The sequence below is a fragment of the Aquarana catesbeiana genome, linkage group LG13 (genome assembly GCF_042186555.1).
Source record: "Aquarana catesbeiana isolate 2022-GZ linkage group LG13, ASM4218655v1, whole genome shotgun sequence".
Classification (NCBI taxonomy): Eukaryota; Metazoa; Chordata; class Amphibia; order Anura; family Ranidae; genus Aquarana; species Aquarana catesbeiana.
In genome coordinates this window covers 27,464,579-27,490,580 of record NC_133336.1, presented here as the reverse complement: position 1 = coordinate 27,490,580, position 26,002 = coordinate 27,464,579, and the positions used below count along the sequence as shown (strand labels likewise).

The 26,002-nt window shown below is 41.0% G+C and overlaps 1 protein-coding gene across 4 annotated transcripts in view; it reads right to left on the bottom strand.

The window, feature by feature from the left end:
* Positions 1 to 1,725: 1,725 nt before the first annotated feature.
* The window catches only part of LOC141116361 (interferon-induced very large GTPase 1-like), an 86,831-nt gene continuing 62,554 nt past the window's right edge, over positions 1,726 to 26,002 (bottom strand). For 3 of the 4 annotated variants that reach the window (XM_073608593.1, XM_073608596.1, XM_073608595.1), the window contains exon 3: positions 13,959 to 25,974. In XM_073608593.1, the coding sequence (XP_073464694.1) occupies positions 18,680 to 25,974 (7,295 nt within the window). In that variant the 3' untranslated portion in view covers positions 13,959 to 18,679. Of the gene's footprint in view, positions 2,530 to 13,958; positions 25,975 to 26,002 lie in introns of those variants that run through there. The other variant, XM_073608594.1, reaches the window with a different exon arrangement.

The following is a 26,002-nucleotide window of genomic DNA, read 5'->3' as shown; positions in this document are numbered from 1 at the left end:
TCAAGAAACTTCTTGTACACATATTGACTTCAGGCGTTTTAGAGTAGAGATGCGAACCATCTCCATACAGAATATTTTTTTATAGGGAGCCTCGGTCCAGCCGATCTCCACAACATACATATTTATTTTTCTTTCTAAACATTCTAATTAGATACTGAGTGAGTCTTTTTTTTTTTTTTTAAATACAAAACGCTCAGATGTGAATGGGGCCTACCTAAATCTAGCACATGGATTTAAGCAAAGAAAGCATTTCCTCTTTTGCTCTTCTGGCGTAATGCCTAGAATACATAAACTTCCTCTTTATTGCTAATACAGCTTAAACACAATTAAAACCAAAAGAAACACCTTTTAGCTTCAATAATGCAAGGGTATGCAATTACAACTAAATTCAGACTCTGACTGAAATATTCAATACATCCTATACATAAATTATTTATTTAATTAAGTTGCTACTATGCTCCATCACTGGAAACATGTGGGTGGGTTTCAGTGTGGGCGGTGGCATAGGGCGTGTTGCCACAGGGAGAGGTGTCACTTAGAACAGAGAGGCGGTAGACGAAGGGCAGTGTCTACTTACTTAGGACCAGACGCAAATATAGGGCGGTGGCTGACTACGTAGCTTCCTCTTTTCTAGTTTTCTTGTACACGTACACAATGCAACCATTTTGGTTTGTTTCCTGTTCCATCCACCCTCTTCTTCATGAATAGCGTTTGCAACTTTAAACCAAGCATCTGCTGCTCGTAGCAACCCATAATCTGACAACAGACCTTATTTACGTTTCAAAAAACAGTATGCCATTCATCTACTTGTAATCTCCCACCCAAAAGCATATCAATTCCACACACTTTTGCTAATTTCTTTCCCTTTTTCACAACATCCTCTCCCTCCCGTTCTAGTACCAAATCACAAGCTAGACTGCCCTCTGTGGGCCTAGTCAACTTATTTCCCATTTCACACAACTCTTGGATTTAATAGGAGGAGAGGAAAGCAAAAAAGGTTGAGGCAAAACAGAAAAAAAGTGAAGATATGCAGTGACAGGGTGATGTGGAAGATGAGGAAGTGAAGAGATCTCTGTTAAATCTGCAAAAGGGGAGACATGAGACAAAACAGACAAAACACAGAATGTAAGTCAACAGCTGGTACTCAGTGAACCACTTCACACATCTTCTACACGTCCCAACTCAAAACCCAAACTCCTCACTCTGGCTTTGTCTGCCTCCTCGTAATCTTCTGGCTGCTTAGGTTGCAGGGGACACCTTTCACTTCCCTGTCCTGTTATCCTGGCCTCAGCCTCAATAACTTCCAACTTCTTACCAACTGAAAACTTCACTGGATAATGTACATTCAATCTGAATACCCCTGGCATTAGAGGTTTGTAACCGAGAATAGATCTCTTATAACCTGGCTCTACCTTTGTGACCAAGCCCCAGGCCTCCTCATTAATGCCGAACAACAGTCCACAGACACATCTAGGACATGACATTACCAACAACAATTGATGTGACGACTGGAGTGAATTCTGGACTTAATCAGATCCTCACGGGATCCCCACGCCACCGCTGGGCGTATTCCTGACGCCTCCTTTCCTGGTAACCCGTGCTTTACCGCACCCGTGCTTTACCACACAATTATTTCCCCCAGGAAGAGTTTACCGCGTCCCGACGCCCTCTCTTGATATCAATTCTCAAGAGAAGTTTAACCACGTCAATTATTCCATCCGTGACTATATAATCAATCCCTCATTCACAACAGCCGTCACAAAACACAAGATCGATCGACAAAACAAAACACAATATACTCCAAATACAGGCGGGTCAGAAACAATTGCAGGTTCGTACTATATAAATAGGCTCGAGACAAGATATATACCTGTCTTTGTGGACCGCGGGAAGCCGATGCGGAGACAGAAATTAACCAAATACGGATGCGGATCAAACAGCAGACAAACTATTAAGGAAAATGTCTTACCGTTTTCTCCAGAGTTGATCAGGCTCTGCTCCGCTCGTATTTGGTCCTCTTTCAGTGTCCTCTAAGTTCGGCTTCCTTTTGGGCCAATCTCGAGCCCCACGTTGGGCACCAAAATGTTTTGGACCGAACAGAACCGCTCGGTACTCTTGTTTCTGTCCCCCTGGCCAAATTAACCTTCAATGTAAAAGTGTGCACACTCGACACAAATCACTGACACGGACACGTTCAGTAAGTTTGGTACTTCTGTCATTTACTTTCTGGGATCAGGATAATATACCGAGAGCCAGATATTTTGTTATAAAATCAAATATCAAATAAGACAAGCGTGTACAAACCACAAATTATACATATTTATTATTGTGACGAAATATAAGCTTTGGGTTATATCTGTATAAGGAAATAGCACACTATCATAGCTAAATATGGTGTCTTGTTTTCAGTTCCTATTTCTCTTGAGTGTAGTCTCATAGGCCTGAAAATAGGTGCAATCTTCTTCTTCTTAACTTTGTTCTTTAACTCTTGCAGTTCTGTTCCACATGAAGGGAGAAGCTGGCAGACATCTAATTTGAGCATGGTTAAGGCTAACAGCTGGTTTTTGGAAAATAAGCACTTACATCTATATGGTTATATCAGGGAATGAGCATTTCACCATAACACTCATAATCACATTCCATTACATTATGACATATGTTACTGAGCTATGTGTTACGGCTGCACCTTTATTATGAATGGGCTGTCAACACACCACAACATATGAAAAACGCACATGACCCATCATGACGCATCTTGCGCTACACAGTGTGTTGGGATGCCATTCACATTGAATAGCCCGACTATACACCACACAGAGAGCAGGTCATTGTCGTGCATCGTGGTAACACATGGTTCAGCACATATTGTCACAATGCAGAAGTATCAATGGGCCCTCCCTTGTTTGTTTTTGCATATTGTATCTATTGCTACTACCCTTTCTATTGCCCCCTTCCTCATGGGCGTCCGCAGAACTTTTTTTAGGGGGGGGGGCATAATTTTAAACAGATGTATATTCTCTATATAGGCTATATTCATATGGGCATGGTACGCCTGGCTTGAGTAATTTCCAATACAAAGTGACGCTGAATTATCTCTTGTATAACACATATATCTTTGCCCCTGGTGCAACAGGTTCCATCATATTTGAAGGATACAAGACATGTAATTAATTTACTTTCCCAACTTAAACCGAGGGAACACACTTGGTGACAGCAGATGTTACATCTATGTACACCATTATACCAAACAGTTTGGGTATAGCAGCAGTTAAGCATTATTTGGATATTCTATCAAAGGTACCGAGACAGCAGCAGACCTTCATTATGGATTTGCTGGAATTTGCAGTGAACCACAACTATTTCTGGTTTGATAACCAGTATTACCGTCAGCAATGTGGTGTAGCTATGGGGGCTAAGTATGTCCCCAGTTTGGCTAACTTGTTCATGACTAAGTGGGAGGAGGACAACGGACATCATCTATATGAACCAAAGTCCACATTTGATGTTTTGGGCTAGGTACATTGATGACGTCCTCCTCCTATGGGATGGAACGGGCCCCCAGCTGGATGAATTATTTTCCTCCATCAATGACAATGATAGGGGGATCAGATTTGTCCATGAGGCGAATCAAGAAAAAAATCAACTTTTTGGACTTAACAATATCTAAGGGGAGGGACAGTTTCAATACTGTGACCTACTTTAAAAAGATGGATCGAAATGCCTTCATACATCTTGGCAGTTGTCATCTTGAGTCCTGGCTTAAATCAGTTCCCAAAAGCCAGTTTGTTAGAATGAGAAGCAACTGCACAGAGGTGGAGGACTATAGACTCCAAGCAAACATCTTAATAAAGAGATTGGAAAAAAGGGGCTACGATTCCGACTCTTTACAGGATACTATAGAACAGGTTGGTAAGATAGATTCACTCTACTAGATGGAGGATCTAGGAAGCAGGAAGGGAAGGGTACACCTTCAGTACCCTTTGTCACCACACCACTTTTTCTACCCAGCACTATCAAATTAAGAATTTAATTCGTAAGCATTGGCACCTGTTGGGGAATGATAGGATCATCAAAACCTTTTTTATCAACAAACCCACAGTTGATATTCAGAGGGGTTCCCTCTCTTAGAGACAGGGTTTCCCCAAATGTTGTGGATCCTCCTACCAAAAAGTTAGCTTTCTTCCAAAATCTTACGGGATATCATCAGTGTCGAAGATGTCAAATCTGTTCTTTAAATAAAAGTAAAACTAGGAAAACGGAAACTTTTGTTTCAACTAGTACCTCAATGTAACATCGGATCGAACCCTTCATCACTTGCTCCACGACAGGCGTATATTTGTTACAGTGCCCGTGCGGGTTGCAATGTGTGGGCAGGACTAAACGCACCATGCAGATCCGCCTTGGGGAACGTATCACCAATATTAAAAATGGTTTCAGGTTCCATTCAATCTCAAGACACTTCGCTATCCATCATAATAGGAACCTGGCTAACACTTTGTTTATAGGGATCAATAAATTTAGTGCCCACTGGAGGGGTAGCTCTCTAGTTCAAAAACTGTCCAGATTAGAAATGTCTTGGATACATAGGGTACAATGTTACACTCCGTATGGTCTCAATATAGACTTAGACGTCAATGCGTTTATTGATAATGCTTGAAGTCATATTTTTTGTACTTGTGAACCTGTTCTGAGTTCCCAGCTGATCCCATTTGGACCTATCAGATCATTTACATCTGGGGTCAGAATGCTCTTCTATTATTACATTTCGTTATTTAAGGGGTATGGCCACATTGCTCGTTTACATTCTGTTATACAGATTGTTGATACTACATTTCAATATGTTGGCCATTATGCTGTGCATATAGTCAATTTAGGATTCATTTATCCATAATTCATCATTCCCTCTTTCAATCAAAGGTTATGAGGATCTGGTGACGAGGCTATCTCCAACCTTATTTAACCATGACACTTAGCTTTGTGTAGAGCCATATCAAGCCAACAGGTCTGTGGTGGCATTTTCATTAAGTGCCACTAGGGGTCACCACTGGTCAATCAAAGTTTGGAGCTTGTTATCTGAGTCTGATTTAGGGGTTCTCAATCCACCGTGTGGTTTCGTACTATGAGGTGGGAGAGAGAAGGATTTGGTGTACCATGATCTGACATTCCTCCTTTAGAGTCTCACTTCAAGGTTGCCATACGGCGATCGAGCGTAATTAGTATAGACATTTATTTTTTTCTCTTTTTGATGTATTTTTTTCTTTTTTTTACATATTCTTCTCTCATATGGGGGAGGGGATCTAATCATTAGGCCCTCTCCCGAAGGACTCTGAGGGTCTTGCATTCATGTTGTGATGCAACCCCCAGAGTGGTAGTCTGGCATTATTAAGTTATGTGCATTTGGACTAGTCCCAGCACATATTAGAGTACTTGTGTTCATGGCACAATATTACTTTTATATTAATGCCCGTTCGGCAAGTTACATATTTTAAGTCTTTTAGGTTACAATATTTAGAACCCCTTCTTGCCAATAACTGTGCAGGTTAGGATGCTTTTAATAGTAGTGATTTTTTTTTTTACTGCACATAGCCGCAACCTGTGTAAGTGCTCCGGTTGCAGGGTATCCTAAGGATGCCATTCATATTGTTAACCAACAGTAATATTAGTATTTTTTTATTTCATTATTAATTCTATATTTACATCTAACACGGCAATTTTCAGTGTCCAATTTAAAGCGGAGTTCCACCCTAAAGTGGAACTTCCGCTCATCGGATTCCTCCCTCCCTCCGGTGCCTCAATTGGCACCTTTCAGGGGGGAGGGGGGAGCAGATACCTGTATAATACAGGTATCTGCACCCACTTCCGGGAATAGCTAGCCGCAGCTAGCCGCAAATGCCCCCCCCCATTGTGTTATGGGAAACACACAGTTCCCACAACACAACGGGGACCAGTGTAGACGCGCAGTGCGACTCGCGCATGCGCAGTAGGAAACCGGGCAGTGAAGCCGCAACGCTTCACTTCCTGATTCCTTGACCAAGGATGGCGGTGGGGGCAGCCGAGAGACGAGCGATCGATCGGCTTCGGCTGCCGACATCGCTGGACCCTGGGACAGGTAAGTGTCCATTTATTAAGTCAGCAGCTGCAGTATTTGTAGCTGCTGGCTTTTAATATTTTTTATTTAAGGTGGAGCTCCGCTTTAAAGCCAGTTTAGTTTTTTGGGTTACTCCAGTAATATGGAGAATATATAAACAAGAAGCGCAGCGCTGGATATAAATAAACAATGAAAAAATTGTGCTATGTGCAAATGGACATTGAAAATACAAATGATGACTGTGCACATTAATTCACTAAATAATGTCCGTGAATAATCCTAATCAAGCAAAACCAAAATATAGGTATAAATAAAAACGTCCATGAAAAACATGTGAAGAAATCGCTATGGATATCTGACTTCCACCGCTGTAAACCCGTCACCACAGAAGGATTAAAGGCTTACCAGACAGCCCTTAAATAAAGGCATGAATCGATCTCCACTTTGGATGCTGTCCCTTCTATGGATGGATCCTGCTGTGAAGTGCTAGATGGTTAATCTCCGATTTATCAGCCATGGAGGAAAGCCATTCCCAGCGATAATGGATATCCAGGAAGAAAAAGAAAGGGATGCTCCGATAGTGTAGTAAAATTATGGTTCCTTTATTAAAATGCCATACAGGCGTTCACCACAAAAAAATCCTTGCAAGGAAAGTTTAAAACAACTCCGATAGAAAACGAAAGTTCGCGCATGCGCAGTCCGTGCGTGCGTGTCTACCCTACGGCCGATGACATCATCAGGGGCACGCCTACACGTCCGCGCATGCGCTTTAAGTACCTGAGCGGCGAAGCGAAGAGACTCAGCCATTGGTCACATAATTACCGGAGTTTTAAAACAGCTGAAGCGTCAACACAAGTGTTGTTACTTATATACATGCATGAACCTTATCCAGTGCCATCTTGTGGACAACTAGGTTATTGCTTCAAGTTTAAATTAAATTTGGTATTTTAAACCTGATAAGATAAAAGAAAAATAGCTGAAGGACAATTCGCATCCCCCTTCAAGTTAAAAACATTTCTCATTAAACAAATTTCAGAAAAGAGAAGGAATATTTCCTCTCTGAAAATTAAATTAAAAATAAAATTAGAGATTCCAGTAATATAGAAACGTAACATAAGTAAAGATCTAGATATATTATGCAAAAATATCTTACTGGGAACTGAAACATCATAAAAAAAGGAGGGTTATCTAAATGTAAGATGATAGCCCCTAGGTAGGGGAAACTTGTTTTTAATTAGAGGGTTATTAAAAACCTAATGGCCCAAGCGGCGAAAACCGAGATCCTTCACTATATAGAAAAAATAAAAACAGAGGATATTGACCAAAGAATGTGGAGGGGACATCAAAAAGGGGGCGGAGTCAAAAAAATGTAACTATTATTAATAAAACAATTGATGTCCCACTCCACATTCAGACCTGTAGGGACATGACAGCCCAATTTGTATATCCAGTTAGTCTCACTTCTAGATATACTACGTTTGCTGTTACTGCCTCGCCAATGTGGTGTATATTTTTCGAGGGCTAAAAACGTAGTCCCTGTGGGGTCCCTTCTATGTTTAAGGTCATAATGTTTTGAGACATTATGCTTATGTTTAAGGTCATAATGTTTTGAGACATTATGCTTATCAAGATAAGCATAATGTCTCAAAACATTATGACCTTAAACATAGAAGGGACCCCACAGGGACTACGTTTTTAGCCCTCGAAAAATATACACCACATTGGCGAGGCAGTAACGGCAAACGTAGTATTTCTAGAAGTGAGACTAACTGGATATACAAATTGGGCTGTCATGTCCCTACAGGTCTGAATGTGGAGTGGGACATCAATTGTTTTATTAATAATAGTTACATTTTTTTGACTCCGCCCCCTTTTTGATGTCCCCTCCACATTCTTTGGTCAATATCCTCTGTTTTTATTTTTTCTATATAGTGAAGGATCTCGGTTTTCGCCGCTTGGGCCATTAGGTTTTTAATAACCCTCTAATTAAAAACAAGTTTCCCCTACCTAGGGGCTATCATTTTACATTTAGATAACCCTCCTTTTTTTATGATGTTTCAGTTCCCAGTAAGATATTTTTGCATAATATATCTAGATCTTTACTTATGTTACGTTTCTATATTACTGGAATCTCTAATTTTATTATTTTTTTTTTTTTTCAAATATTAAGTTTTATTTATTTTTTACAGGCCCAATCTGGGCTTAAAACATACAATACAGTACAGTACATACATATATTGGAAATGAGGAGAGGTATATTCATTTACCTTCCTAGATAATCCTTTATATTGATAGATTTCGTACATTCGAAGGTCAGCAGTAAAAATTCACATTTAACATTTCTCTCCATTAATCTCCACTCGCCTCCTCTCCCAGTCAGGCAGAACCTCAGTACCCGAGAGGGAAGGAGCAGCGGAAATAATCATAGGTGTACCTCGGGAAAAGGGGGGATAGGAAAGGAGAAAAATAAGGAAAGGTAGGGAGGGGGGGGGGATTTGCAGAGGGAAGGGGGGGGGAGGGTATAGGGGGGGGGGTATAGGCTCTGGTTGATTCAGGACAGCCTCAGATTGTGTATTACCTGGAGAAGTGTACTTATCAGGTGGTTCTAAGGGTGGTGCCCTCTGAGGACAGAATAAATTGTTGCCATATTGCCCACGTCTTTCTATATTTTTCCTGTTGGTGTCTCGCCGTTAGTACCAGATCTTCCATTCTACTTATCTCCTCCACCCTCCGAACCCACTCCGCCACAGTTGGTGGGGTTTGTCTTTTCCAATGGCGTGGGATACAGGATTTAGCTGCGTTAACTAGGTGTCGCACGATGGACTTTTTATATCTTTTAGTTGGTATAGTATTTACGTGTAACAGAAAAAAGGCCGGGTCATTGGGGATATTGTATTCCGTGAATTTTTGGATGGTTGCTCTAATAGTGGACCAGAAATGTGAAAGTTTCGAGCAGGTCCAGAATATGTGCAGCAACGTGCCCCTCTCCGCCCGACATCTCCAACAAAGTGTCGAGGTGTTCGGGTAGAAGGTATGTAGGGCTTGGGGGGTTAGGTACCACCTCGTCAAAAGTTTATAGTTAGTTTCCTGTATTTTTGTGCAAATAGAGGATTTTAGCGAAAAAGTTACTACGCGTTGAATCTGGTCCGATGTAAATGTATGGTTCAGATCTCTCTCCCATTTACGTATAAAGGTTAGATGTGTGTCGTCCGTCGGGGTAATGAGTAGGTTATACATAATCGATAGTGTCTTTGTGAGTGCACCTTCCTCTGAGCAGTAATCTTCAAATGTCGTTAGAGGTTGTGCAAACCCCTGTGGGTTAGGTATAGACGTGAGGTAGTGTCTCAACTGGATAGCCGTCCAAAAAGATAACTTAAAAGGGCCTGTTTGGTCACTTAATGTCTCCACGGATGGCCATGAATCTCCTGTCAGAAAGTGTCTAGCTTGTGTGCGTTTTAAGTTCAAGAGTACATTTTTAACCTGAGGGTCTAGGCCCGGGGGGAATTGTGGGTTTCCTATAATTGGGTAGAGTGGGGAGTTAGCCGACGACAGTGATTGCTGTTGGCATGTTTGTGAGCTCACCCTGAGCGTCGTCCCAATCAGCGGGTGTCTTTTGTCTTGTACTCAAAGGTGTTCATAACACCACAGAGCTCCCTGCAAGGGTATTTGCACCTGGGCCTGTTCCAGGTGTGTCCACAGTTTGAGGTCTTGATGTCGACACCAGTCTATAACTCTGCCCAGGTGTATAGCTTGGTAGTATTTTCTCACATCCGGGACAGCAAGGCCTCCGGAATCTTTGGGCATAGATAGGAGTGTACGTGGTAATCTCGATTTTTTGTTTGCCCATATGAATTTATGAAATTGACTGTGCACCTTTCTGAAGTAGGATGTGGGGATTGCAATTGGGAGTGCTTGTAACATGTAAAGGTATTTGGGCAAGATGCACATCTTGATAAGGTTGCATCTACTGAACCAGGAGTGTAGGCCTTTACCCCAAGACGTCAGTATAATCCTTGTTTTCTCTAGTAAGGGTGGGAAGTTCAACCTAAAGGTATGGTTAAGATTTGCTGGGATAAGAGTTCCCAAATATGTCAGAGCTGTGGATGTCCACTTAAAGTTGAAACTGGAGCGCAGTGTTTGCATTGTGGGTCGTGATAACTCTATACCCATGGCCTCTGACTTATTGTAGTTAATTTTAAGATTGGAGATATTTCCAAATTCTTCAAATTCTTTAAGAAGATTTGGGAGGGAGATTACTGGGTTTGATAAGGAAAACATCAGGTCATCCGCGTATGCAGAGACCTTATATTGGGCCCCTCCGACCTTTAGACCTTGGATGTCTGGGTTGTTTCTAATTTTGCTTAAGAACGGTTCTAACGTGAGGGCAAACAATAGGGGGGACAGTGGGCAACCTTGTCTCGTCCCGTTCCTAATTTGGAAAGGGTCCGATAAAATTCCGTTCACTTTGACTTGAGCTGTGGGGGTATTGTATATCTGGGTAATCCATCCCAATATCTTTTCTCCCAGTCCTATGTGTCTGAGTACTGTAAACATATATTCCCAATTAACCCTATCGAATGCTTTTTCAGCGTCCGTGTTTAGAAAGACTGAGGGTTTATGGGTCTGGTTAGCTATATGTATCAAGTTTATTACTTTAATTGTACTGTCTCTAGCTTCCCTGGTGGGGATAAAGCCCACCTGGTCTAAGTGAATTAAGGATTGCATATGATGGGTTAGACGGGACGCGAGGATCTTAGTAAATAGTTTGAGGTCTGTGTTTAGCAGGGAGATGGGTCTGTAGCTACCACACTTTAGAGGGTCTTTGCCCTCTTTTGGGATGACTGTAATGTGCGCTCTTGTGGTATCGTTTGAGAAGGCTGTTTGAGGTCCTATTGCATTAAAAAAGGATATCATGTGGGTGTTGAGAGATGAGAATAGCGTTTTATAATATGGGAGGGTAAGGCCATCTGGTCCAGGGGCTTTGTCAGGTTTGGCGGACTTAAGTGCTAATGTCAATTCTTCTTGCGTGATTGGTGAATCTAAATCCGCTGTATTTTCTGGTGTCAGTGTGGGAATCTGGCTGGAGGATAAATATGCCTCCATCTTCGACTGTGCTCTTGGCACAGAAGGTAGGTTGTAAAGAGTTTCGTAATACTCCTTAAAGGAGTTAGCTATCTGACGTGGTAAGCTGACTTTCGTATCTGTTATTGTTTTAATATGGGGGATGTATGTTTTTATTTTGAGATCTTTGACTGCTCTGGCTAGTATCCGTCCACATTTATCTCCTGACTCATAAGTAGTGAGGCGACATCTTTGTAATGCTGCTTTTGCCCTATACCCGAGAAGGTCATTTATTTGACTGCGGATGGAGTTTAGTTCGGCTTCGACTAGAGGGTCTGGAGAATTTTTGTGTTGCGTCGCAGTGATGTGGAGTTTGTTAAGAAGTAGCTCTAGCTGTTTCCCATTCTCTCTTTTTATCCGTGCGCCGTGTTTTATAAATATCCCCCTGATAACCGCCTTATGGGCCTCCCATACCGAGCCTGGGGTGCAGTCAGTCTAATTTTATTTTTAATTTAATTTTCAGAGAGGAAATATTCCTTCTCTTTTCTGAAATTTGTTTAATGAGAAATGTTTTTAACTTGAAGGGGGATGCGAATTGTCCTTCAGCTATTTTTCTTTTATCTTATCAGGTTTAAAATGGGCGGCACAGTGGCGCAGTGGGTAGCACTCTCGCCTAGCAGTAAGAAGGGTCGCTGGTTCGAATCCCGACCACGACACTACCTGCCTGGAGTTTGCATGTTCTCCCTGTGTCTGCGTGGGTTTCCTCCGGGTACTCCGGTTTCCTCCCACACTCCAAAGACATGCTGGTAGGTTAATTGGATCCTGTCTAAATTGGCCCTAGTATAGGTATGAATGTGAGTTAGGGACCTTAGATTGTAAGCTCCTTGAGGGTATAGGGACTGATGTGAATGTATAATATATATATGTAAAGCGTTGCGTAAATTGACGGCGCTATATAAGTACCTGAAATAATAATAATAATTAAAATACCAAATTTAATTTAAGCTTGAAGCAATAACCTAGTTGTCCACAAGATGGCACTGGATAAGGTTCATGCATGTATATAAGTAACAACACTTGTGTTGACGCTTCAGCTGTTTTAAAACTCCGGTAATTATGTGACCAATGGCTGAGTCTCTTCGCTTTGCCGCTCAGGTACTTAAAGCGCATGCGCGGACGTGTAGGCGTGCCCCTGATGATGTCATTTCTGATGAAACGGCCGTAGGGTAGACACGCACACACGGACTGCTCATGCGCGAACTTTCGTTTTCTATCGGAGTTGTTTTAAACTTTCCTTGCAAGGATTTTTTTGTGGTGAACGCCTGTATGGCATTTTAATAAAGGAACCATAATTTTACTACACTATCGGAGCATCCCTTTCTTTTTCTTCCTGGATATCCATTATCGCTGGGAATGGCTTTCCTCCATGGCTGATAAATCGGAAATTAACCATCTAGCACTTCACAGCAGGATCCATCCATAGAAGGGACAGCATCCAAAGTGGAGATCGATTCATGCCTTTATTTAAGGGCTGTCTGGTAAGCCTTTAATCCTTCTGTGGTGACGGGTTTACAGCGGTGGAAGTCAGATATCCATAGCGATTTCTTCACATGTTTTTCATGGACGTTTTTATTTATACTTATATTTTGGTTTTGCTTGATTAGGATTATTCACGGACATTATTTAGTGAATTAATGTGCACAGTCATCATTTGTATATTCAATGTCCATTTGCACATAGCACAATATTTTCATTGTTTATTTATATCCAGCGCTGCGCTTCTTGTTTATATATTTAGTGGTGCCCCCTATCAGGGTTATAGCGTATAGCTGCAGGATACCTCTTCACAGGTTTATATTGTATATTTTTCACAAATATTTGCACACCCAGTATAATATATACCTTTTCATAGGTCTATATTTTATTCACAATATTTACACCTAGCGCAAATTTTTCCTTTTAGAATAAGTAATATGGAGAACCAAAGCCGGGGGATATGGGCATTTCCCCTGTTCTGACATGGTGGATCTAAAAACATTAACATCGAGAACATAAGCCGTGGGATGTGGGCAATTTCCCTGTTCCAATATGGCGGATCCAAAACACACGACACACAGAGCTCAGAATAGGGCGGTACTGTGTTATGCAGATTATATAATGGCGGTGAGTCAGCACACCGCCCGTGCCCCAGGACGACGTCAGGTCTGATGAAACGCGTATGGCTGACGTCACCCCGTGTACGCAGGTCCCGGAAGCAACGGGCTGCTATCGAGAGCCGGCCGGCTCGATTTTTTCCAAATGCCGATTTTATTTCATCTTACTTGTAAGTGCAACTTCATTTTTTAATTCGAATAAAAGTATTTACACTATGCAAGTCTTTATTTCAACATGGGGACCTGTTGATTATATATGTGTATGAGGACATCCATTGGCGAAGACTCTGAGACAAGCCCATTTGATCTCCCGTAATAGGGGATCAATTACAGCTGGTAAGCGGCAGTGTGTACAGAGGTGGAGGCAATATTCTATCTTACCTTTTCACTTCCTTGGTGGTGTTTTGTCCGTGTGTCACCGTGGATGAATATACTGATTCACTACTCACAATATATGGACTTTTGTTTTGGTTCTTTATTCGTCAAGGATTAATTTGTTACATTTGTATTATTTAAATTTTTTTTTTTGCAAGCACTAAGAGGTATTCTTTTACATGTTATATGGACTTTATATGTCATATACTGTATTTAAGGCATGATTTTTGATTCAGCAATCTATAAATCAAAATGCTCCTCCTAACTGCTGTTACCTGTGGTTCTTCTTCTGTTGCTTGCAACTGTATATGCCACTCACTTCAGGTCAGGATTTCCTGTGATGTGCTGATGAGTAGGCACTAGCAGTGTATCATTCAGCAGCTTGGCCACTCACTGCACTGAGTAGGCGGTGCCAGCGCCGGCCGGATCTACGCAACATGTACACAGGCAGCCAATCACTGAAGAGGAGCGGCGGAACGGCCGAGCTGCCGAGCCATCTCATTCTGTCACGGTACTACTACAGTGAGCCCACAGGTGAGCAGGTGACATGGAATCCCCCAGGGCGTGGAGTCTAAAGGACAGCCGGTATTCTGCCAGAGACCCCCTTACGAGGGTTTGGGCTTAGCTGCGTGCTCACCCCAGGTCACGACCCTCGGGTTCACCCTGCTCGCTAGGGGAGTACCAGAAGGCACTGTCAGACAAGGATGGATGGATAAAGCAAAGGAAATCTGGATAGCGAGCCAAGGTCAGGGAGGGCAGCAGACAATGAGCTAGAAAATAGCCGAGTCGGTACACAGGAGATCGGTTCACGAGAGGTCAGGTTAAAGCAGGTTATACAAAGGGAGCTCAGAAACAAATGTTGTTCAAGCAACCAGAAACTGGTCTGAGAGTAATTTAAATAGAGAAGCACATGGGGGCAGGGTTGCAAACCGCCAGTAAATTTACTGACAGCTTGTAAAAATCAATGATTTATTTACAACTGCCAGTAAATATCAGGGGCTGATAATTTCATGTTGTGTTGACTTTTTAAGTGTAAATCAAGCAAATTACTTTGTTATAGGTATTGTCAGTGTTTCCATATCATATTTATACTGTTCAAATATTCACTGTGTTAGTTTTCAATAGGAGTTCTGTAATCTCTCAGTTTGCCAGCAAAAAAATGTGCTCTGCCAGTAAATTTCCCACGTTTTGTCAGTAAAAAATGCTGCGGGAGGTTGGCAACCCTGATGGGGGGCAGGACAGGAAGTATCAGGAAGGAATGATGTATTAAGCAACAGGTGAAACCAGCAACACCCATAGCTGCAGAGTGCAGCCAGAGCTGAACACAAGCTAGTGGAACAACAGGTGCCAGCCGACCTACAAAAGATATAAACAATATATCAAAAGATATAAACAAGAAAAGCTGCCATGGTGTAGTTTGTGGTGTCTCCACAGGCTTCTTTCTGCTTCCTGTTTATAAAAAAGCCTGTGGAGACGCCGCAATCTCCATCTTGAGTCATATTGCTGTACCGCTCATGAATATTCTACATCTTGTAAGTGCAATTAATTTGTTTTATTAAATTCAGTTTTATTGAGTACTACACCATGGGAGCTTTTCTTGTTTATATCTTTTGAGTGTCACGGGTCTAGCAACAGTTCCAGACATCAGTAAAGGTTTTTGGGGAGACCGAATTCCTTATGCTCGGTGAGACTACTTTTAATAGTGCTCATGGAAAGCTGGTAAGGAGACTACTTACTCACTCGGGTGTGAAGCATATTGGATGAAGGTTTCCTTTTCACTAATTTTCCTTTGTAATTTTATTACCTGCACTCTGCACGAATGGTTGTTGTTAACCCTTCATCCCATGGATTTGAATCACTTTGGGACTTTGCTTAAGTTTTCATCTTTTTTTCACTTTAATATTTGAAAATTGGGACTTTGCTTTTGTTTTCCGTTTTCATCTTAAAAATTTGAAAATGTATAATGCGTTTAGATTATTAGCGCTGCATCCACTTTTTATATTTATTCTATTGAGTTTTTTGTATTTAATACTTTTGGTGCTGGCGGCTGTATATTGCACACTATTATTCATATATAGTTTTTTCACTTACTATTTATTTATTTCTAGCGCAACGTTAACCTTCGGGGTTTTTTTTACACAATACTAATATGTACATTGGTGTTCTGTATATTTTTCTGATGATATATATTCTATCATCATAGATTTAAGTCACAGCTTTTGAAATTTCAAGCCCTTTCAGTCCATGAAGAAGATCCACACTAAGTGTTTTTTGTTGGACGCCCTGTTGGTTAACAGTTCCTGTGCCTCTTTCTCAGCTGGTTTCATATTTGTCCCCAATTTTATGTGTTTGTTTTTATCATTGTCCAATTCAGTATTTTCTTTTGTGTTTGATTATTTGTCTAAATTGTTGTATATTCATTAAAACATTTGTACTATTTGTTTTAAATTACTGCCTGTGGTCCATTTAAAATCCCAATTTGAGGAAAATTTCTTTACTTTGGTGGTATTTAATCACCAATGGGTTTTTTATTTTTTGCTAAGCAAACAAAAAAAGACTGAAAAAAAAGTTTTTCTTAGTTTCTGTTGTAAATTTTGTAAATAAGTAATTTTTTCATTCACTGATGTGCGCTGATGAGGCTGCACTGATCGGCACTGATGAGGCGGCACTGATTAGGCAGCACTGATGAAGAGGCACTGATAGGTGGCACTGATAGGCACTGAAAGGTGGCACTGATGGGCACTGCTAGACGGCACTGATGGGCACTGATAGGCGGCAATGATAGGTATTACTGATAGGCACTGACAGGCAGCAATAATGGGCGCTGATTGGCAGCATTGATTGGCACTAGTTGGCAGCACTGGTGGGTACTGGCTGGCAGCACTGATGGGGACTGTTGGGGCTGCACTGATAACCAGGGTACCGATAATCAGTGTAGATGTCCCCTGTGTGGATTTGCCGGTCATTGGCTCTCCTCTCCTCACACGCTGTCAGCAAGAGAAGAGGAATGCCGATAACTGGCAAATCCTGTTTACACTGTGATTGGACAATGCTGATAACATGGTAAAAAGCTGCTATGATTGGCTCTTTACCACGATATGTGATCAGCTGTGTCTCAAGAGCCCAGCGATCACAGATGCCTGCAGATGCGCGCTGCGGGGCAATGTGCAACCACGCTGTAGTCGTCATTTGGCTATAGCGAGGTCATGAAGAGGTTAAAAGCGAAGTATGGGATTCACTTTTTTGGGAATCATATTTACCTTTAGACTCCCTGTGGGTTCTTTGCAACCCTGACACACTACAAGCAAAATTATTTTCTAGTGTGCTGTCCCATTTTTAATTGCTAAATAGTAAATGCTGAATACAAATAAAGGGAGAAAATCCCCCACCCCAAAAAAAGTGGGTTTACATTCCATTCTCCCTAGCAATAAAAACACAGTACTGAATATAGAGCTGCATATAGCGCTGTATAGATGTAGTAGCACGATACTTTGCCAACTCTCTTCTTGCAACACTGTAAGCTGTCACTAACACTAAACTCCCATACACTGACAAAGGGTTGCTGGGTCAGTAGCTTTATGGGTAGCATGGAGGCTGCAGATTTGTTAAAACCACCATTGGCAAAAGTCTTTCACCGGTCCAGAGGTCTGGTGCAAGACTGTGGCCAATGATAATTTCCAGTGCATTATGGGACATTTGGCAGAGTACTTTCCATTGAATGTCCCTAAAGTTCAGATTTAATCTGAATGTCTGAAGAGCTAAATTTTCTCACCCCACTTAGCTTCGAACTAAACTCTCAGCTCATCCCAAATAAGGAGCTTCCAAGATACCAGTGTATGCCTGGAAGGATTTAGTTAGTTGCATCATCTTGAGAATGAATATATCCAGTCAGTTTTAGTTTGGCTTTTGGTAGATCTTCTGTTGTTCAACTTAAAAGACATAGCATTCTTCGCTATGTGGCCCTGCTTAGACTTCCCTCAGAAATCCCACCCATTGGGTGCTCTTGTTAGTGTGCAGTAACCCCCACACAATCCCTTTGCGACAATCTTACTCTGTTGGATTGCTGGAAGCCGCCATGAGTATAGCTCTCACATAGGAATGAATGAGGCCACAGTTTACATGCACACTAAGAAGATGACCTGATGGGGACGTTTTCTGAGGAAAAGCTGTGCAGCACTGCACCAGATCGGAGTGCAGGGGCGTCTGGCATTTTTTTTCCTGCCTCCAGATGCTCCTGCATGTTAGCCTATGTGTCTATGCAAACATAGGCTTTTAGAGGCAGAGAGTTTAGAGGCAGAAAAATAAACCCACTGCCAGTGCGTCCAGGAGCAGCAGCGTTTTGGCTGAAAAAAACACTTGACGCCTGTAAACGTGTCTAAACGCGTGTTAACATTAGATGTGATGTGTTTAGCGCTTGAGTGTTTTAATTCCTTTAATGGCCAGAATACATTTTTATTCTGGCCAATTAAAAGAATTCACGCCCAACCCCTTGACACGCCTAAAAACGCTACACACTTTTACAAGTGTTTTTTTCTGCCAAAGCGTTGCTGCCAGCAGGAGAGGCTTCTAGAAGAGTTTGCAAAACATCCTCTGTGCATGAGGCCTTAATGTCTATCTATAATCTTTTTTACTAGTTTTAGGGGGGAACAGTTAGAACCTCTGTCAGGTTTCTAATCCTGTTCTTGCATCAGAGGAGAGATACACCCTATTTGTCCTGGTGAACAGTTTACTACAATGCAATGTTACATATCTCACCAGAACAGGGATAACCAGAACAGGGATAGGGTAGGAATCTTCCAATGGGGAAACCTGTTCTGATGACAACTGTCTACAGGGGGACTCCCCAAACTTTTCTATTGCCTCCTGTTGTGTCCTCTGGACAACTGAAAACCTCAAACAGGACACATGCACACCATAAAAAAAAAAAAAAAAAAATGATTGGGCGTTCCAATTTCCAGTCATCACGTGCTCAATCCAAAATGATTTTGCTAATAGATACATTTTAGAGTTCCTTCAAGCTAGCAATCACATCTTCCTTTGTGATATTTTCCCACTGGGATGGAATTTCTCCTCTGAGTTCAAACTTCAAGTCATAGTTCTTTTCCAGGTTTGCACGGAATTTGCACACAAACCACTTCCAGTATAGCTGAGAAGACGTGTCTGGGGTGATGCTCCAGTTGGCATAATTAGGGCCAATTTTTCTATAATGTTTATAGGGGATTGTTTTGTCTACTTGTGAGCAGACATTTGAGCTAACAAGGGATGAACATATTTCAGTGATAAATTCTTTTGAACCATTCCATGACATGCCATTAACTGCCTGGGAACGGTGGAAAGCCACAGAATGATCTCCATCATGGTTAGGGATTGTGTTGGTGCATATTGCTTTACAGAATGGGCACTGTTTCCAGCAGCCACAGAGCTGATCAATAAGTATTTCATGAGGCTTCTTCTCAAAAGAGTCAAAATTAATTATTGCTAATTCTTTTTGAAAACTCTCAATGGCAGTATCCCAAGCAGTACACATGACTTCCTGAAAGAACTGGATGTCTTGGATTGCTAGGTGCTCAATGTACTTCAGATCTGCTCTTGAAAAAGCCACAACATTCTCAATTCTTTCGTAGAAGACATCCAGCCAGTTAGACACATTGCTGCTTTCATTCTTAAATTTAGTGGATTCTATGATGTTTCCAAGAACTTTTTTTTGGAAATAATCAAGACTGATCTGCAAAAATGTTTTCATTCTTGATGAATCTTTCCCTAGACAGTAATCATTAACGTGTTTCTTAATAAAGTGTTCGAAAAACCTCTTTGGGAAGTGAATATATTCTCTATATTGTTCAAAGTCTCCCTGCTCAGCTAAGTCTAATAAAATGTAACTTTCCAGCTTGGAACGATTACCACTAAATGCTGGAAAGTTGCATGTCATCTCATCGACAATCGCCCGGGATGTTCTATCATACAATGCTGAACGCATAGCTTCCACAATCTTCGTACATAGTAAGTCAGAAAAAGTTTTGATGGAGACAGCACCTTGGCAAGAAATTTTGAAACAATTGAAAAACTCTTCACGGTTGTTCTCAAGAGTTACAACAGGATTGTTGGCTCTCTGAAATGCCTCATGCATGGATTCAAACTCTGGCACTGCCAAACCAAAGAGATGCAAGGACACATCAAACTTGAATAAGTTGGTCACTGTAAATTTCCTTGATGCATCAGAATTTATGCTGCTTACAGAGTCAGATACTTTATTAATTATCTCATGAAAGTATGCTTGATTATAATCTACCCGTTCTTTCCTTTTTTTCTCCAGGTAATCACAAATGTCTACAACAAGGTTATTGAACACCATCATGATCTGTGTCTTATCAGAGTCATCTGGTTTATGGTTTAGTATCTTCCATTGTTTTTTACCGACAGCATGGTTTGACAAGTCAGTGGAGAATGACGTCCATCTACTGAAAGTTTTTAGTTTATCAGTCATACTACGTTCATGCCTGAAATACCCCAACAGGACATCCTCTGCTTCAGCAATAATGTTAGGTTTTTCTGTATGTGGGGTAATGGCATTTATTTCAGCAACCCATTCTTGCCACAGTATGTTGAAGTGGTCACTTAGTTGGGATTCATCTAGACCTTCATCTTTAATATCAAGTGCCAGCTGTTTACTTTTAGTAAATAATTCTTCCTCATATCCCGTCTGCCTCTGCTTCACTTTTCTCTGACTCTTATTCAGATTCATGTGTTCCATTGCTTGTCTTATGGTTTCTTCTACAAGCTCTGTATATAGACACTTTAATCTGTTTTCAGTGTTGGCTTTCCACTGGATTAGAATCTCTTTGTCCTTATCTTCACTGAAAAATATTTCAAATTCTTCTTTAATAGTGTCAAATGTTTTTGTCACCTCTTCCTCCACAGCAGTTTGGCTGACAGTGCTTATTTCACCCTTCTTAATTTTGTTGTTCAGTCTTGTTTGGAGTTCAAGAAAACTCCGTCTCAGCTGCCATGTTAGTTTTCTGTATCTGTGTTCTACCTTGCTGTAGGCAGAAATCTCCAAGGTGTTTTTAAAACTAAACACAAAGTTCTCATTTCTCAGAGCTGACCAAAGGTCCTCTATACGGACAATGAGCTCTGAGATGTTCAGAATGCTGTGGGAATCTTTTTGCTTACTCAGTAGGATATCTTTAACTATTTGAGCATCCTCGCTATAGCACGGGTTGGGTGGAGCCATTGGAGGGTTTCCTTCCCACAAATGAGCAAAATAATATATGTGTGTTTTTGCATCAAATCTGATGACCTCACTGAATCGCTGAATATTGCACTGTTCTTGTTCAGCTGCGAGAGCCGTCATTTTGTCTAATTCCATCTGAAGGGTATGACGCCCTTCCATGTTTTTACCCCTAGCAGTTAAGTCTCCAACATTTTGGTGAACAAAAAGACAGCTGGAGGAGAGCTTAACCCGTTTCATTCTCAGAAATGCCTGGACAGCAATTTGGGGAATGTCTTTGATCTCAGAAAGATTTTCACCAAAGACGTTGATCAATGTCATGTTGCCCACGCCTATAACAAATGTTGCTAGTTCATTGTCATGCTTCAAGGTTACTTTGCTGGATAGTTCCATGGCTCTCAGGCCTTCAGTATCAATAACCAGGATGTAATCAAAGTCCAAGTCTTTTCTGAGCTCATCTGCAATTTCAACAAGCTGCATGAAAGCTCCTCGGGTACATCTCCCAGCACTGACAGCAAACTGTAGACCAAACATGGTGTTCAGCAGAGTTGATTTACCCGAACTTTGAATCCCAAGTACAGACAGAACAAATAATTTCTTATCTCCTATGATCTTTTTTAATTCTCCTAGAACAGCTTTTATCCATTTCAAGGGCACATAGCAAGCATCACCATCCATTAGCTCAATGGGATATCCAGCAATCATCATGTCAGCAGCAATTTTGGGCAGCTCATAGAGGCAGTCATCTTTATATTGCAAGTCATAGAGAGCTTCATAAGTCTGCCCAACTTCCCTAAGAAGATGCTCAAGACCAAACATACAGGCATTCATCTGTTCTGAGAAAGACTGTACTGTGGTCATCAAATCTTTGGCCTCTATCTGTTCTGATTGAAGTTGACTCCATAGTTTGTTGTATTCATCATGTAGATCCATCACACGGTCACAGGACAAGTCATCAATGTAGATTTTTAGCCACTGTAAGAAAAACAGTTTTGTTGTTTTTGAAAGAGATTTTAACTGAGAGATGAACGTTTTCATGAATTCATTGTGACTTGCTTTTTCTATCTGTTTCTTCCTGATTAACTGTTTTTCCATTTCAATATTGCTGGATTGTTGCTCGATGCTTTGATTCATCTTGTTATGTAATTGAGTCAATTCTTTGTCTTTTTTGCACCAGGAATGCCAGAGCTGACCTGAAAGGGGTAACAAATGATCCTTGGCCCCCAGAAGATCTTTTTGTGTTAAAAATGACATAATTTTCTGAGCTTGGGATTTGCCCTCTGTGCATTCCTTGATGTCTTCATCCACTAGAAACCCATGCTGTCGACCTATTTCAGCACAACGTTCAAGGCTGCAAGGCTTAGAATACAAAGCCAACAAACGACAAAGAGAATCAGTTAGTTCCTTCAAGACTTTTGCTTCATTTTGGTTTTTTAGGCCAATTATCACCTGTTTGCTTTCTGTGTACACATTCATAGAAGACTCTTTGTCTGGGGAGAGAATGATCAGTGGTTTCTCTTTTAGTTTTTTTAACAATTCACTACCTTGTTCTTTTTTATCAGATCTTGAGAAAAGAATTACATTTACTGAAGAAATCTCTTGTAAAACTGAAGATTGTTTGGCATATGTAAAGGCATCGCCATGGAGGTTAACAAAGGCAGTGAATTTTTTAAACTGGTCTGTGTCCTTCCCACTTGGGCAAAACCAGAAGATCTCAGCAAGTCCATTAACCAAAATGCGATTTTTCACACTGCCTTCACAGTTTCTGTGAAAGAATATATCATGTTTGTGCTTACTCAGCAGATTGTTCAAAATCTGGGATTTTGAAAATGGAGCTGTTCCAAACCGAGTGAAACAGACTACTGGAAAATCACTTTGACAGATCATTTTTTCTTTATGTTTCACAACATCTGATACATCAGTGTCCAAAATACACTTATAGACCTGTCTGAAAGCCCACAGAGGTATTTCTATCATGGAATCATAAGGCCTTGGAACTATAAGTGGCAGTGCAAACTGGCACATGGACAACTTGGTAAAAATATACTGTCTCATCATGTCATTTGCACAGTGGTAGACAGCCAACCACAGGTCCATAGGGTGTATCACTTTTGTGTCGATTTGAACCACATGTGTCTCTTCTTTGGAACAGAAATCAAATAGGTCATCAACTGTGTCAAACATGCTAATGTCATCTTCAGGGTTCTTTACATTTTCAGTATTGCTGACAACAATATTCTTGCATACAAGGTACCTAAAGCGATAATCTAAACCCATTAGCATCTGCATAAACCGCTGAAGGAGTTCAGTCTCCTTCTCTGGATGAAACTGAACAGATCTGTGAACTACATGAAAGTTTTTTCTGTTCAAACCTTTAGGGTAATATTGCCCCAGGCCCAACCTTTCCACGAGACTGTGAACATTTTGATTAACAGTAGTAGTTTCTACAGTGGTAATGGTTGGTTGGTCTTGAGATTCAGTTGTTGGTACAATTATTGTTTTTAATGTGTTTACAAGGCTTTCTGTAGTATTGTCGATAATGTCTTCAAAAGTACTCAAACATAAATGGTTCAAGTCAGCAATTAATGATTGCAAATCAAAAAGTTCACTATGTTTTTGCAGAACAGTCAGAATCTCTGGTTTCAGGGTACTTCCTATGTTCTCCAGCATTAAATTGAGAAGTTCCTTTTTTTGTGCAGTAGACCTTGGCCTACTGTCCTCGTCACCCAGTGTTAGTCCTGTTGCCAGTATAAAGGCTTGCCCTCTATATGCTTTGATGCATTTGAGATTTTTATATTCTTTGAATAAATACTGGATCTTTTCAACCAAGAAGGTGACCTCTTGCCACCCAAGACTCTGCTGGAAATAATGATTCTGCAATGAGTATCCCACACAGCTTGCAGCACAAACAACCAAAAGCTCCTCTTCTTTTTGTTCCATGTGTTTCAATGTGTTTAAGAATGATTTAAGATAAGAATTAATAATATCAGAAAGTTTAGTTGTTGCTCCTTGAAAGTCCTCATCACCATCAGCAGTTGGATTAACTTGTAGATATTCTTTTGCCTGAGACATCTGTTCAATGAAAAATGAAAAATGAGAGACGTCACTAAGATCTTGCTCTTTCTTAGACTGGTAAATCCATTTAATTAGGGGTGCATATAAATCTTCATAGTCACTTGAACATGCAATGTTTTGAAGAAGACATTTCAACATGCAACGAATAACAGATTCATCTTCTCTGGAGCTTTGACTGTAAAATTCTTGAACTCTTCCTAAGAAACCTCTTAATTCTTCATGAGGGAGGCAAACCTTTAACCAGATATCGTAGTTCCCGGTCTTTTCATTGAGATATTGTCTGAAATCAATCAACCTCTGTAATTGATGCTGTGTTGGATGAACCTTCCAAGATTGCAGTTGTGTAAAAAAAACATTGACTTCATGAATGGCAGTGGAAACTTTTGCACCAATTGGCAAATTGTGGTGTAGACCAGTAGCAGATGCATATATGTTTTTTAAATCTTTTGCTACTTGATAAGCATTTTTAAAATCCTCTATATGGCTAGACAGTATTATATCCCAGACTGGAATGAGATGGGTACCTCGATCAATCACACTCCATGTCTTATTGTTGGCTTGAAGACCCGATTTCCAGTCATTTAGAGTGTCCACTGTTGGTGGTCCTCCAGTCTTTGTTACAGAGAGTTCAATGTTTTTCTCAAGCATTTTAGTCTCATGATTGGAAGAGGGTTGTTTTGTGTCAGTTTTTGTGAAATCAACACCAGCTGATGCTGACCATAGCCCAGAGTAACTTACATGCACTGAAGCATTTACAGCCCTTGTAGTTTCCTCTTTAACTTTTTCCAACATCTCCTGCTTAAACCCTTGGGATGAAGCCGTCCACCAATATATCCCTCCAAAATGAAGTGGCCCTTGATTTGCATGAGAGCCGAAACGGCTGAAGAACTTTTTATATCGTTCATTCACAAAAGGTTTTTCCACCATATTACAATATTCCAAAAGTTCCTCAATTGATTTTAGTTCTTCCAGGGCTGCTGGAGAGAGATGGAGCTTCTCTTCGGGAATATAGCAGGAGGCCAGTGGAATGTAGTTGTATTTTGTTGTAGAGATATAGGCATGTTCTGCGTGAGATTCTCTCTTTTTCTCTGACATATTGGTTGAACTGTAGCCCACACTAGCCTCGGCTTGCAACTTCCAGGAGCCACCTTTAGCTGCAGTAGTAATACTGAAACCCAACTTCTCCATTGATTGTTGAAACATTGATTCTTCATCAGAGGATGAGAACTCTTTCTGCTTAAGCACAGGCTGCTGCCGAGGACCAACGAGAGTAATGCTACTTGGAACAGCGAGAAGTCTTTCCCGTTTCATTAGAACATCCTCCTGCCTCTTTGTCATGTAAATTCCTTCCAAAGCAAGGCCGCCTGATGCCTGGTATAAAACATCTGCATCTGATAGGTTAGCAGCATTGGGAAGCGATTCCCCTGTTACAGTCAGCTCCTTGTGCAATTTTTCAACTATTTCACCTAGCAGTTTGGGGGATTTAACAGATTTATCTTTGTGCTTCTGCAAGCTCTCAGCTGCTGACTTAGCAATGTTGTCAGTCCAAGTTTTGGCTTCTTTCTGCAATTTTTTAATTTCCTCTAGTCCTTTCTTGGCTTTGTCTTGCTTTTCTTCTAGTCCTCTCTTGGCTTTTTCTTGGTTTTCTTTCCTCTTTGCGGCCTGCTCATCTAATAATTTGTTCTGGGTAGTTTGCGGATTTTCTACATTCAAAAGCTTCTGTAGTGCTTGTTTTTCCCAACGATGTTCTGCGTTCTCTTCAAGCTTAAGATAGTCCTCGGTATCCAGATATTGCAAGGCCTCTATGTTTTCCACTCCCAGGAGTTGCTGAAAACGTGGCACCCATTTTTCTGGTTTAAGTGCAAATGTTTTAAGCTTCTTGCTAAGCTCTGTTTCTTCTGGTTTGGGTCCAACTTCTTTGTCTTTTTTGCCAAGCTCCATTTTTGCAGGAGTCTCAGCATTTCTTGCTGCCTCTTGAAGCTCTTCATACAGGGCTGGAAAACAAAGACAATATGCTTTAAA